General features: G+C 66.0%; 1 protein-coding gene across 1 annotated transcript; it reads right to left on the reverse strand.

Moving 5' to 3' along the window:
• Nucleotides 1-638: 638 nt before the first annotated feature.
• PEA15 (proliferation and apoptosis adaptor protein 15) lies at nt 639-4,851 on the reverse strand. Its single transcript, XM_068178201.1, is given in 5 exon segments — nt 639-768; nt 2,656-2,791; nt 2,793-2,812; nt 4,679-4,720; nt 4,723-4,851. Coding segments are annotated over 5 exon segments (390 nt in total). The 5' UTR covers nt 4,850-4,851; the 3' UTR covers nt 639-703.
• Nucleotides 4,852-14,776: the final 9,925 nt, after the last annotated feature.

Consider the following 14,776-nt stretch of genomic DNA (forward strand, 5'->3'; position numbering starts at 1 on the left):
CCTTTTTGTCACCTCCTTGTCCCCTCCTGCCCCTCCCGGGGGTGGTGGGGGGTGGGTCCCGAGACCCCCCCCCCCCAAAATCATCTCCGACCTCGGCGCCTTCCCGACCTCCCCCTGCCCTCCTGTACCCCCCCCCCCCAAAAAAAAAATTTGGGGGGGTCCCGGTGCTCGTAACCCCCCCCCAAAATTGGGCTCAGGGGTCCCAATGCCTGTGACCCCCCCCCCCCCCCAAAATTGGGGTGGTGGTGGGGGGGTCTCAGTCCCTGTCACAGACCCCCCCCCCCCTCAAATTAGGGACCCCAAATTTAAGGTGTGGGTGGGGGGGGTTCCCAATAATTTTGACCCCCCCCCCAAATGGGGTAGGGGTGGGGGACCCCCAAAATTTAACGTGGGGGGGGGGGGTTCCCAATATTTTTAACCCCCCAAATTAGGGTGGGGGGGGGGTGGTCCCATTTTTTATGCCCCCCCATCAACTTACCCACATTGGGGGGGGGGGGGTCCCCATCCCTTAACCCCCCCCCCCCCCAAAATCGAGGCCTTTTCAGGGTGGGGGGGGGTCCCATGGGAATTTCCCCCCCCCCCTTCCCCCGATTTGGGGGGGTTCAGACCGCTCTTGGTGCCCCTCCCCCCCCCCCACCCCTCCAGGGTTGAAATTGGGGAGGGGGCTCTGGGGGGGGGGGCGGGGGGGGGCTCCTCCTGCTGCTCAGGCCTTTTTCGGGGGGGGGGCCAGTTTGATGATCTCCTCCTCCGAGGGCTGCCGGATGATGTCTTGGGGGAGGGACACGGGGGGGGTCAGGGGGTGCTCCCCCCCCCGCTGGGGGTCCCCAACCCTGCCCGGGGGTCCCCCAACCCTGCCGGGGGTCCCAACCCTTCCTGGGGGGGGTCCCAAACCTTCTGGGGGGGTCCCCAACCCTGCCCGGGCGTCCCAACCCTGCCCCGGGGGTCCCAACCCTTCCTGGGGGTGTCCCCAAACCTTCCTGGGGGGGTCCCCAACCCTTTCTTGGGGTCCCCAACCCTTCCTGGGGGGGTCTCCAAACCTTCCTGGGGGTCCCCATGCCTTCCTGGGGGTCCCCAACCCTTCCTGGGGGTCCCCAACCCTTCCGGGGGGGGGGGGGCTTTTATCCCCTCGGGGTTCCTGCCACAGCTTTGGGATGATGGGGGGGGGTCCCCAACCCTTCCTGGGGTCCCCAATCCTGCCCGGGGTCCCCATCTTTCTGGGGGGGTCCCCAAACCTTCCTGGGGGTCCCTGTCCCAGCCCTCGGGGGGGTCCCCAACCCTTCCTGGGGGTCCCCAACCCTTCCCGGGGTCCCCAGCCTTTCCCGGGGGTCCCTGTCCCTACCCTGGGGTGATTGGGGAGGGGTCGCTGTCCCTGCCTGGGGACAGTGACAGTCCCTGCCCTGGCTGTCCCTGTCCCCGTCTGTCCCTGTCCCCGTCTGTCCCTGTCCCTGTCCCTGGCTGTCCCCATCCCCCGTCTGTCCCTGTCCCCGTCTGTCCCTGTCCCTGTCCCCGGTTGTCCCTTGTCCCTGTCCCCAGCTGTCCCTGTCCCCATCCCCGGCTGTCCCTGCTCCCATCCCCACTTGTCCCTGTCCCCAGTTGTCCCTTGTCCCTGTCCCCATCCCCGGCTGTCCCCGTCCCCATCTGTCCCTGTCCTTGTCCCCGTCCCTGGCTGTCCCTGTCCCCATCCCTGGTTGTCCCTGTCCCCATCTGTCCCTGTCCTTATCCCCATCCCTGGCTGTCCCTGTCCCCATCCCTGCCTGTCCCTGCTCCCATCCCCACTTGTCCCTGTCCCCATCCCTGGCTGTCTCTGCTCCCATCCCCACTTGTCCCTGTCCCCCGGTTGTCCCTTGTCCCTGTCCCCGTCCCTGGCTGTCCCTGTCCCTGTCCCTGTCCCTGTCCCCGTTTGTCCCTGTCCCCGTCCCTGGCTGTCCCTGTCCCCCAGTTGTCCCTTGTCCCTGTCCCCAGCCGTCCCTGTCCCCATCCCTGGCTGTCCCTGTCCCCGGTTGTCCCTTGTCCCTGTCCCCAGCTGTCCCTGCTCCCATCCCCACTTGTCCCTGTCCCCGGTTGTCCCCTTGTCCCTGTCCCCATCCCCGGCTGTCCCCGTCCCCATCTGTCCCTGTCCTTGTCCCCCGTCCCTGGGCTGTCCCTGTCCCCATCCCTGGCTGTCTCTGTCCCTGTCCCCGGCTGTCCCTGTCCCCGCCCCCGTCTGTCCCTGTCCTTGTCCCTGTCCCCAGCTGTCCCTGTCCCCATCCCTGGCTGTCCCCATCCCTGGCTGTCCCCGTGCCTGGCTGTCCCTGTCCCCACCTGTCCCTGTCCCTGTCCCTGTCCCCATCCCATTGTGGGTCCTGTCTCACCCTTGTACTTCTTGGCGCTGGGGATGCGTGCGAGATTCGTGTCACCGCTGTCCCTGTCCCTGTCCCCTGCTGTCCCCATCCCCACCTGTCCCTTCCCCACCTGTCCCTGTCCCCGGGTCCTGTCTCACCCTTGTACTTGGCGCGGGGGATGCGTGCAAGATTCGTGTCACCGGCTGTCCCCATCCCCTGCGTCCCCATCCCCCACCTGTCCCCTGTCCCCATCCCCGGCTGTCCCTGTCCCTGTCCCCTGCTGTCCCCATCCCTGGCTGTCCCTGTCCCCACCTGTCCCCGGGTCCCGTCTCACCCTTGTACTTCTTGGCGCTGGGGATGCGCGTGAGCTTCGTGTCCACCTCGTCCTCCTCGGAGATCTTGAGCACCTGCGTGCGGTACTGGACAACCTTGGTCAGCAGGTCCGGCCGGCGCGAGATCTCGAAGATGTGCTACGATGTAGGACAGGTTGTCTGTGACACGGGGACAGCGCGGGGACAGCGCGGGGACACACACGGGACACACACGGGACACACACGGGACACGTGCTGGGCTCGGGCCACCCGCGCTGCGGCCGCAGGGGCCCAGAGGGGGCGGGGAGGGGGACAGGGGAGGGACAGGAGGGGGACAGGATGGGGACAAAGGGACAGGAGTGGGACAGGATGGGGACAGGGATGGGGAGGGGACAGGGGACACGGGAGGGAGAGGATGGGACAAGGGACAGGAGAGGGACAGGGATGGGAACAAGGAATGGGGAGGGGACAAGGGACATGGATGGGGACAAGGGACAGGAGTGGGACAGGATGGGGACAGGGATGGGGAAGGGACAAGGGACACGGGAGGGACAGGATGGGGACAGGATGGGGACAAGGGACAGGAGAGGGACAGGGATGGGAACAAGGATGGGGAGGGGACAAGGGACAGGGATGGGGACAAGGAGGGGGACAGGGGAGGTACGGGATGGGGACAGGGATGGGGACAGGGACAGGGACAGGGAGGGGGACCAGGATGGGGACAAGGATGGGGAGAGGACAAGGGACAGAAGTGGGACAGGATGGGGACAAGGATGGGGAGAGGACAAGGGACAGGAGTGGGACAGGATGGGGACAGGGATGAGGAGGGGACGAGGGACAGGGATGGGGACAGGATGGGGACAAGGGACAGGGATGGGAACAAGGATGGGGAGGGGACAAGGGACATGGATGGGGACAAGGAGGGGGACAGGGGAGGTACGGGATGGGGACAGGGGTGAGCAGGGGACAGGGATGAGGACAGGGACAGGGAGGGGGACAGGACAGGGAGGGGGACAGAGGAGGGACAGGAGGGGGACAGGATGGGGACAAGGATGGGGAGGGGACAAGGGACAGGAGAGGGACAGGATGGGGACATGGATGAGGAGACAAGGGACAGGGATGGGGACAAGGAGGGGGACAGGGGAGGTACGGGATGGGGACAGGGATGGGGACAGGGACAGGGATGGGGACAGGGACAGGAGGGGGACAGGATGGGGACAAGATGGGGAGACAACAAGGGACAGAAGTGGGACAGGATGGGGACAGGGATGAGGAGGGGACGAGGGACAGGATGGGGACAGGATGGGGACAAGGGACAGGGATGGGAACAAGGAGGGGGACAGGGGAGGTACAGGATGGGGACAGGGGTGTGAGGCAGGGGACAGGGATGAGGACAGGGACAGGGATGGGGACAGGAGGGGGACAGGGGAGGGACAGGGATTGGACTGGACAAGGTGGGATGGGAATGGGGACAGGGACAGGGATGGGGACAGGGATGGGAATGGGGACAGGGAAGGGGTAACAGGATGAGGATGGGGACAAGGGGCCGGGATGGGGGTGGGACAGGGATGGAGACGGGATGGGGACAAGATGGACGGGGATGGGGACAGGGACAGGTGATGGGGACAGGGAATGGGACAGGGGACAGGGACTGGGAGAGGGGACAGGGACAGGGCTCAGGTGATGGGGACAGGGAATGGGGACTGGGAGAGAGGATGGGGCTCAGGGGATGGGGACAGGGACTGGGGACAGGGGACAGGTGATGGGGACAGGGAATGGGGACAGGGCTTAGGTGATGGGGACAGGGACAGGGCTTAGGTGATGGGGACAGGGACAGGGTTCAGGGGATGGGACAGCGGACAGGGCTCAGGGATTGGGAGAGGGGACAGGGCTCAGGGGATGGGGGACAGGGACAGGGCTCAGGGATTGGGAGAGGGGACAGGGACAGGGCTCAGGGGACCGGGATGGGGACCAGCCCAGGGCTGCAGCAGCCCGGGGCGCGGGGAGGGGACAGTGCCGGTGGCACGGGGTGTCCCCGGGTCACACCTCGGTCCAGCTTGCTGTGGCGCTCCAGGAAGGCGAACCAGTGGTGGCGGTGGCGATGGCGTCCCCCTCCCCGCTGGGGATGTCCTCGCGACACGCGGACTTGAGCTGCTCCAGGTCCTCGGCCCTGATGTTCTGGGCCAGCTCCTCCAGCAGACTGCGGTACTCGGCCATGGCTGGGGACACAGGGGACAGCAGGGGACATGGGGGACATGGCTGTGCTGGGGACACAGGGGACATGGGGGACATGGGGGACATGGCTGTGCTGGGGACACAGGGGACATGGGGGGACATGGGGGACATGGCCGTGCTGGGGACACAGGGGACATGGGGGGACGTGGGGGACATGGGGGACATGGCTGTGCTGGGGACACAGGGGGACACAGGGGACATGGGGGGACATGGCTGTGCTGGGGACACAGGGGACATGGGGGGCATGGCCATGGCTGGGGACACAGGGGACACCAGGGGACATGGGGGACAATGGCTGTGCTGGGGACACAGGGGACATCAGGGACATGGGGGACATGGCCATGGCTGGGGACACAGGGGACATCAGGGACATGACTGTGCCGGGGACACAGGGGACATCAGGGACATGGGGGACATGGGGGACATGGCCATGGCTGGGGACATCAGGGACATCAGGGGACATGGGGGACATGGCTGTGCTGGGACACAGGGGACATGGGGGACATGGCTGTGCCGGGGACACAGGGGACACCAGGACATGGGGGACATGGGGGTTGTGGGACTGGGACGTGGCTGGGGACAGAGGTGACATGAGGGACATGACCACAGCTGGGGACAGGGGACACATGGGACATCAGGGACATGGCTGCAAGGACACATTAACATGGGGGACATGGGACTGGGACGGGGTGACATGAGGGACAGGGGACACTGCCACGGGTGACATGAGTGACACGGGACAGAGCCGGTGTGACATGAATGCTCCTGCTCCCAGCCACGCGTGTCACGAGTGACAGGGGACTCAGCCACGCGTGTCACGAGTGTCCCCAGCCTCGATCCCTGCTGTCACGGGTGTCCCCAGGCTCAGTCCCCAGTGCCAGCCCCAGTCCCGGGTGTCACAGATGTCCCCAGCCTCAGCCACAGGTGTCACGAGTGTCCCCAAGCTCAGTCCCCAGTGCCAGCCCCAGTCCCGGGTGTCACAGATGTCCCCAGCCTCAGCCACAGGTGTCACGAGTGTCCCCAGGCTCAGTCCCCAGTGCCAGCCCCAGTCCCGGCTGTCACAGATGTCCCCAGCCTCAGCCACAGGTGTCACAAGCGTCCCCCAAGCTCAGCTGCTCAAGTCACGACCGTCCCCAGCCTCAGTCCTTGGTGTCACAAGTGTCCCCAGCCTCCGTCCCAGTGTCCCCAGTAGCCTCAGCCACTGGTGTCACGACTGTCCCCAGCGCCGGTCCCCGCTGTCACCGTGTCCCCGGGCTCAGTCCCGGTGCCAGCCCAGCCCCCGGCCGTGACTCATGTGACGCTCACGGATGTGACAGGGACCGAGCAGGGACCGGCGGCGGCGGCTCCGTGTCCCCTCCCCAGCGCGGGGGGGCTGGCACAGACCCCCCCGACCCCCCCTTTGCACGGGGACAGCGCTGGCACTGTCACCCCCCCGACCCCCCCCTTTGCACGGGGCTGTTGCACTCGCCTGGGGACAGCCCAGAACTGTCACCCCCACCTTTGCACGCTCACCCCGAATTGTGACCCCCCCCCCTTTCCACCGAGCTCCACCCCAAATTCAGTGACCCCCCCCTTTGCACGCTCACCCCAAACTCACACTGAGCCCGCTTTGCACTGACCCCCCCCTTTTCATTGACCCCCCCTTTGCATGCTCACCCCCAAATTCGCACTGACCCCGCCCTTTGCACGTTCACCCCAAATTCGCACTGACCCCCCCCTTTGCACGCTCACCCCAAATTCGCACTGACCCCCCCCTTTGCACGCTCACCCCCAAATTCAGTGACCCCCCCCCTTTGCACTCTCATCCTGTATTGTGACCTCCCCCTTGCACGCTCACCCCAAATTCACACTGACCCCCCTCTTTGTACACTCACCCCAAATTCAGTGACCCCCCCCTTTGCACGCTCACCCCAAACTCACACTGACCCCCCCTTCACACTGACCCCCCCCTTTGCCCTCTCACCCCAAATTCAGTGACCCCCCCCCCTTTGCACGCTCACCCTGAATTGTGACCCCCCTTTGCACCAAGCTCACCCCAAATTCAGTGACCTCCCCTTTGCACTCTCACCCTGAATTGTGACCCCCCCTTTGCACACTCACCCCAAATTCGCACTGACCCCCCCCCTTTGCACGCTCACCCCAAATTCAGTGACCCCCCCCTTTGCATGCTCACCCCAAATTCGCACTGACCCCCCCCCTTTGCACTCTCTCCCCAAATTCACTGACCCCCCCTTTGCCACTCTCACCCTGAATTGTGACCCCCCCTTTGCACGCTCACCCCAAATTCAGTGACCCCCCCCTTTGTACTCTCACCCCAAATTCAGTGACCCCCCCTTTGCACCAAGCTCACCCCAAATTCGCACTGCCCCCGTTCGCTCCCCCGCGCTGGGTGGGGGGGGTCTCAGCCGTGTGTGTGTGTTTTGGGGGGGGGGGGGGTCACCGTCCCCCCCCTCTCCCGCCGGTCCCCGTTGCCATGGCGACGCCGCCACCCACGCAGGGATGCGGTTGCCACGGCAACGCATCACCCCGCCTGCCCCTTCCCCACCCCCCACCCCGACCCCCCCCCCCCCGCACCCGTGGGTTGGGGGGGGGCGGCTCGGGGACCCCACGGACACGCGGGAAAGGTTGGGGGGGGGTCCCACGCACCGGGACACGGCCACGGCCGCGTCGCTGCCCCCCACCCCCACCCCCCTTAACTACCCGTAAACAACCCCCCCCCTCCCCCCCCACCCACCCACGACCCCCCCCCCCCTCCCCACTCGTGACTGCGCTTGGTAAACAACCCCCTCCCCCCACACACACACACACACGTGAGCCCCCCCCCCCGCATCCAACACCTGCCCACGCCCCCCCCCCAAAGGAACAGACGCTCCCCCCACGCACAGACGCGTCCCCCCCCCACCCCACGCTCCTCTCCAAAAACAACCCCTCCCCTCCCCCCCCCCCAATACCAGCCCCTCCCCCCAGCCCCTCCCCCCGTGTCCGAGCGCGGCCCCTTTAAGGCCGCCCATGACTCAGCCCCGGCCGGACACGGGGCCCTTCCGCCGGGGGCGGGCACCGGGACCCCCCCCCCCGCCGCTCCGGGCCCCACCCGCGCCCGATCCCGCGGGGAACCCGCCAGGAAAAGGATCGGGATGGGATCGGGGGGGGGGGGGGGGGAAATACCCACGGACCCCCCCCGCCCCACACACGCCGTGGGACCCCCCGCCGCCCCATTCACGTTTCTCATGCAAAGCGCCTCATGAATATTCACGAGGGGCGTGGCCCCGCGGGGGCCCATTCAGTGGGGCGGGCGGGGGGCTCGGCGGGTTTGGGGGGGCCGGGACACGGCGGGGGTGGGGGGGGGGGGCAGGACACGGGTGGGACGGTCACGTCCGGCCTTTGTGTGGAGCGTGGGGGGGGGCCGGGGGGCGCCGATCGCATCGCTGCCCCCCCCCCACCCCCCACGCCGTGCCCACCCCCCCCTCCGCGTGTTTTTGGGGTGGGTGGGGAGAGCGGGACGCGGGGGGAGGGTCCCCCACGAGCCCCCCCCCCCCCCCCACGCAGCGTGGGGACAAGGGGCCCTTTGTGGCTCGGGGAGCGGCGCGGCCGCCTCCGGCCCCCCCGGCCCCCCCCCGGAATGCGAGTCACGGCCCTGGCCCCATGGACACGGCTCCGGCCCCACGGACACGGCCCCGACCCCACGGACACGGCCCCGACCCCGCTGTCCGGCCCCACGGCCACAGTCCGGCCCCTGCGTGGCCCCCCCGGGGCCCCGCCCTGCCCCACGGCCACCGCCACCCTCCTGCCCCGCCGTGTCTCGGGGGTCCCACGCGTGTCGCGGGGGTCCCGCCCTGCCCCGGCGGCCGCAGCATCCCCGGGCACATCTGGGGCACATCTGGGGCGCAGCTGGGCGCGATCCTTCCCCCCCCCACACACACACACACCCATCGTGGCTCAGTTTCCCCACGCGGGGCCGCTCCGTGGGACGGGGCACGGGTGGGGTGGTGGGGACCATGAGTCCCGGGACCCCCCCCACCCCTCCCCGCGCCGTGCCCCGGTCCCTTTCCCGGGCCCCCGCCCCGTCCCGGCGCGGAGATGCGGAAGCGGCGCCTCCCGCGGCCCAGTTTGGGACCAGTTTGGCCCCAGTTTGGCCCCCGCCGGCGGCGCGTGACCGCCTCACGCGCCCCGGGGCCGCGGCCACGCGTGGGACCCCTCACCCCCTCCCACCCCGGGATGTCCCCGAACCTGTTTTGGGGAGGGGGGGGGTGGGGGGGTGTCACCCCGTCCCGGGGGATGCGGTGCCATCGCTGGTACTGGGAGCACCGGGAGCACTGGGTGGCACCGCGGGGACGGGACGGGACCGCGCGGGGACACGGTGACATCCACCACGGGGCGGGGGGGGGGGCACGCGTGGGGTGGGGGGGGGGGAATAGCCCCGTGTCCCGCGTGGGGAGCGGGACGGGACCGGGACCGGGACCGGGATGGGGACACGGGGGGTGGCGGGTCCCGTGTCCCGCGTGGGCACCGGGAGCCACCGAGTGTCCCCCCCCCCCCCGGCGTGTCACGGGTTCGAGCCCCCCCGGCAGCGAAAGGGGAAGTGAAAGGAGCGGGGGGGGGGGGGAAGGGGGGCACCGGAGACCCTGTCCGGGACCCCCGGCACCATTAACCCCTTCCTGCCCGCCCGGCGCCATCACCGGAGCGGGGGGGGGTGGATGCTCCGGCGGGCGGGGGGGGGGGGTCACACAGAGCGGGGGCGGGGGGGGCATCACCGCGGTCCGGGGCCGCTGGAGCGCACCGGGAGCGGCCCCGGGAGCGGCGCCGGGAGCGGATGGAGGCGGCGGCCGCGGGGTCCATCCGGTGCCGCTGCGGCCGGCGGGGCCGCCGGCGGGGCCGGGGGTCGCTCGCTGGGTCCGGGGCTCCCCCCGCGCCCGCACTTACCGGCCGCGGGCGCTGCCGGTGCCGGTGCCGCCGCTCGGGCTCTCGGTGCCGCCGCTCTGAGCGGGAGTGGGAGGGGCTTAACGGGGCGGGGTCGTCGGGGGAGGGGCTTGGAGGGGCGGGGTCAGCCGGGAGGAGCCGCCCCGCCCTCCCCCCCCCCTCCCCAGGGTCCCCCGCGGCCGAGATTTGGGGTCCCCGCGGTGTCACCGCCCGGGCTGGGGGGGGACAAGGGGGGGCACTGTCACACACGGCCCCGGGAGGGGCCCGGGGGCAGGGATCCCCCTGTAGGGTCTGGTACTGGGATTCCAAACTGGGACCTGGTAATGGGATCCCATACCGGGATCCGGCACTGGGATCTGGTAATGGGATCCCACTCTGGGGTCTGGTACTGGGATTCCAAACTGGGACCTGGTAATGGGATCCCATACTGGGATCCGGCACTGGGACCTGGTAATGGGATCCTGTACTGGTATCTGGTAATGGGATCCCATACTGGGATCTGGTAATGGGATCCCGTACTGGGATCTGGTAATGGGATCCCGTACTGGGATCCCACTCTGGGATCTGGCACTGGGATCTGGTAATGGGATTCCAAACTGGGACCTGGTAATGGGATCCCGTACTGGGATCTGGCCCTGGGACCTGGTAATGGGATCCCATACCAGGGTCCGGCACTGGGATCTGCTACTGGAATCCCGCTCTGGGATCTGGTAATGGGATCCCACTCTGGGGTCTGGTACTGGGATTCCAAACTGGTACCTGGTAATGGGATCCCATACTGGCGTGCGTCCAGATCCCAGTGGGTCCAGTCCAGATCCACTCTGTGATCTGGTAATGGGATTGTGTACTGGGATCTGGCACTAGGATTCCAACCTGGGACCTGGTAATGGGATCCCGTACTGGGATCTGGCACTGGGATCTGGTAATGGGATCCCACTCTGGGGTCTGGTACTTGGATTCCAAACTGGGACCTGGTAATGGGATCCTGCTCTGGGATCCGGCACTGGGATCTGGTAATGGGATCCCACTCTGGGGTCTGGTACTGGGATTCCAAACTGGGACCTGGTAATGGGATCCCGTACTGGGATCTGGCACTGGGATCTTTCACAGGGATCTCACCCATTCCCAGGGATCCCCGTTCCCCTGGGGACACTCCCTGGTCCTCTGGGGGTTTTATGGCCTGGTCATCATCATCATCATCATCATCATCATCATCATCGTCATAATTGTTATCACTTTCCTCATCATCATCATCATTGTCATCATCGTCATCATCACTGTTGTCATTGTCATCGTCTTTGTTGTCATTATCATCATTGTCACCATCATCATCATTGTCATCGTCATTGTCATCATCATCATCGTTGTTGTCGTTGTCGGTCATCATCGTCATCGTCGTCGTCGTCATCGTCGTTGCCATCATTTTCATTGTCGTCATCATCGTCACCATTGTCATTGCCATCATCTTCATCATCATCGTCACCATCATCATCGCTGTCATCGCTGTCAGCATTGTCATCGTCATCCTTGTCACCACTGTCACTGCCATCATCTTTATCATCGTCACCATCATCATCGCTGTCATCGCTGTCAGTCAGCATTGTCATCGTCATCCTTGTCACCACTGTCACTGCCATCATCTTCATCATCGTCACCATCATCATCGCTGTCATCGCTGTCAGTCAGCATTGTCATCGTCATCCTTGTCACCACTGTCACTGCCATCATCTTCATCATCGTCACCATCATCATCGTCATCGCTGTCATCATTGTCACCACTGTCATTGCCATCTTCATCATCGTCACCATCATCATCGCTGTCATCGCTGTCAGTCAGCATGGTCATCGTCATCCTTGTCACCACTGTCACTGCCATCATCTTCATCATCGTCACCATCATCATCATCGTCATCACTGTCATCCTTGTCACCACTGTCACTGCCATCATCTTCATCATCGTCACCATCATCATCATCGTCATCACTGTCATCGTCACCACTGTCATTGCCATCTTCGTCATCATTGCCGTCATCGTCGTTGTCATCGCTGTCGCTGTTGTCAGTCAGCATTGTCATCAACTTTGTCATCATCATCATCTTCATCACTGCCATCGTCATCATCATCTTCCTCTTCACCCTCACCATCATCACTGCTGTTGCTGTCCCCAGTGTCCCCCTCCAGAACCTCCTGGAGCCACTCCAGGACCTGCTCAGGTCCCGGCAGATCCTCCTCATGCTCATCCTCATCTTCATCCTCATCCTCATCCTCATGCTCCATGTCCGGCCACACGCGGCTGGCCTGGGCACATGGGGGGACACAGAGTGTGGGGGCCACCATGGGGGGGGTGACACTCAACGTGGTCAGTGCCATTGACCATGGGGGTGACACTGGGGTGACACTGGACATGCACATGCTCAGTGCCATTGACCACAGGGGTGACACCGGGGTGACACTTGGGGACACTGTGGGGGGTGACATTGGGGTGACATTGGGGTGACACTGGGGTGACATTGGGTGACATTGGGGTGACAGGTGCTCAGTGCCACTGACCACAGGGGTGACACTGGGGTGACACCTGGGGACACTGTGGGGGGTGACATTGGGGTGACAGGGGGGTGACACGGGGGTGACAATGGGGTGACACTGGGGTGACATTGGGGACACTGTGGGGGGTGACATTGGGGTGACAGGGGGGTGACACAGGTGTGGCACTGGGGTGACATTGGGGACACTGTGGGGGGTGACACTGGGGTGACACGGGGGTGACACTGGGGTGACATTGGGGACACTGTGGGGGGTGACACTGGGGTGACATTGGGGTGACATTGGGGTGACACTTGGGGACACTGTGGGGGGGGGTGACATTGGGGTGACAGGGGGGTGACATTGGGGTGACATTGGGGACACTGTGGGGGGGTGACATTGGGGTGACATTGGGGTGACAGGGGGGTGACACAGGTGTGACATTGGGGTGACACTTGGGGACACTGTGGGGGGTGACATTGGGGTGACATTGGGGTGACACGGGGGTGACATTGGGGTGACACTTGGGGACACTGTGGGGGGTGACATTGGGGTGACATTGGGGTGACATTGGGGTGACCACAGGGGTGACATTGGGGACACTGTGGGGGGGTGACATTGGGGTGACACGGGGGTGACACTGGGGTGACATTGGGGACATTGTGGGGGGGTGACATTGGGGTGACAGGGGGGTGACACGGGGGTGACACTGGGGTGACATTGGGGACACTGTGGGGGGTGACATTGGGGTGACATTGGGGTGACACGGGGGTGACACTGGGGTGACATTTGGGATATTGTGGGGGGTGACATTGGGGTGACACTGGGGTGACATTGGGGACATTGTGGGGGGGTGACATTGGGGTGACAGGGGGGTGACACGGGGGTGACACTGGGGTGACATTTGGGGACACTGTGGGGGGTGACACTGGGGTGACTGGGGTGACACGGGGGTGACACTGGGGTGACGCTTGGGGACACTGTGTGGGGGTGACACTGGGGTGACAGGGGGGTGACATTGGGGTGACACACGGTCAGCGCCACCTCCTTCAGGATCTGCAGGAGCTCGAACCCGTCTGGGGGGGCTCGGGGGGGGCCGGGACCCCCAAATTCCCTCCCCCCCACCGATGTCATCGCCCTCGGCGAAGGCCACGATGGGGATCCCGTCCTGGGGGGACACGGGGGGGTCACGGTCACCTGGGGTGTCCCCCGGGTGTCCCCGGGGTGTCCCCGAGTTTCGGGGGTCCCGGGGGGGATGCCGCCCCCCCCCAGCTCCCGGCCGTGCTCTGAGCTCTGAGTTTCCGCTGAGCGGCCCTGGGGGGATTTTTTTTGGGGGGGGGGGGGGGTTCGGGAGCACCCCCAAATTTCACCCCCCCTCCCTCCCCAAGGAGCCGCTGCCCCCCTCTCCCTCCCCCCACCCCCCACGTGCTGTTTAGGGTGGGGGGTGGCTCAATTTTGGGGGGCAGAGCAGCTGGGAATGGGGAGGGGGTGACAGGGATGAGCCCCCCCGCTGTCGCCGCTCGGGGGGGTCCCCGGTGTCCCTCGGGATTGAGGCCGCGGTGGGGGCGGGGGGGGATGATCCGGGGGGATTAAGTGCGGGAATCTCCCGGCAGCACCCGCGGCTCTCACCCTGCCCGGCGCGGGGGGGCTCGGCCGCGCCCCCTCCCCCTCCCCCGGGACCCCCCCGGGGCCGCGCCGCCCCCCCCCCCCCGAACCGCTGGGGTCACCCCCGGGGCCACCGGGGGAAAACGGGGGGGACGGGAGACGGGCGGGAGAGAATCGAGCGTTCCCATGGCAACGGGATCCCCCTGGCAACGGGATCCCCATGGCAACCACATCACCATGGCAACCATTGCCCGTGGCAACCATTGCCCGTGGCAACCATTGCCCGTGGCAACCATTGCCCGTGGCAACCACATCCCCATAGCAAAGGGATCCCCAGGGCAACCATTGCCCGTGGCAATCATTGCCCGTGGCAACCACATCCCCATGGCGACCACATCCCCATGGCAACCATCACCCATGGCAACCATCACCCATGGCAACCATTGCCCGTGGCAACCATCACCCATGGCAACCATTGCCCGTGGCAACCACATCCCCATAGCAACGGGATCCCCATGGCAACCACATCACCATGGCGACCACATCCCCATGGCAACCATCACCCATGGCAACCACATCCCCATGGCAACCATATCCCCATGGCAACCATCACCCATGGCAACCATTGCCCGTGGCAACCACATCCCCATGGCAACCACATCACCATGGCGACCACATCCCCATAGCAATGGGATCCCCATGGCAACCATTGCCCGTGGCAACCACATCCCCATGGCAACCACATCACCATGGCGACCAAATCCCCATAGCAACGGGATCCCCATGGCAACCACATCACCATGGCGACCACATCACCATGGCGACCACATCACCATGGCGACCACATCCCCATGGCAACCATTG

Source organism: Anomalospiza imberbis, unplaced genomic scaffold (genome assembly GCF_031753505.1).
Source record: "Anomalospiza imberbis isolate Cuckoo-Finch-1a 21T00152 unplaced genomic scaffold, ASM3175350v1 scaffold_226, whole genome shotgun sequence".
Classification (NCBI taxonomy): domain Eukaryota; kingdom Metazoa; phylum Chordata; class Aves; order Passeriformes; family Viduidae; genus Anomalospiza; species Anomalospiza imberbis.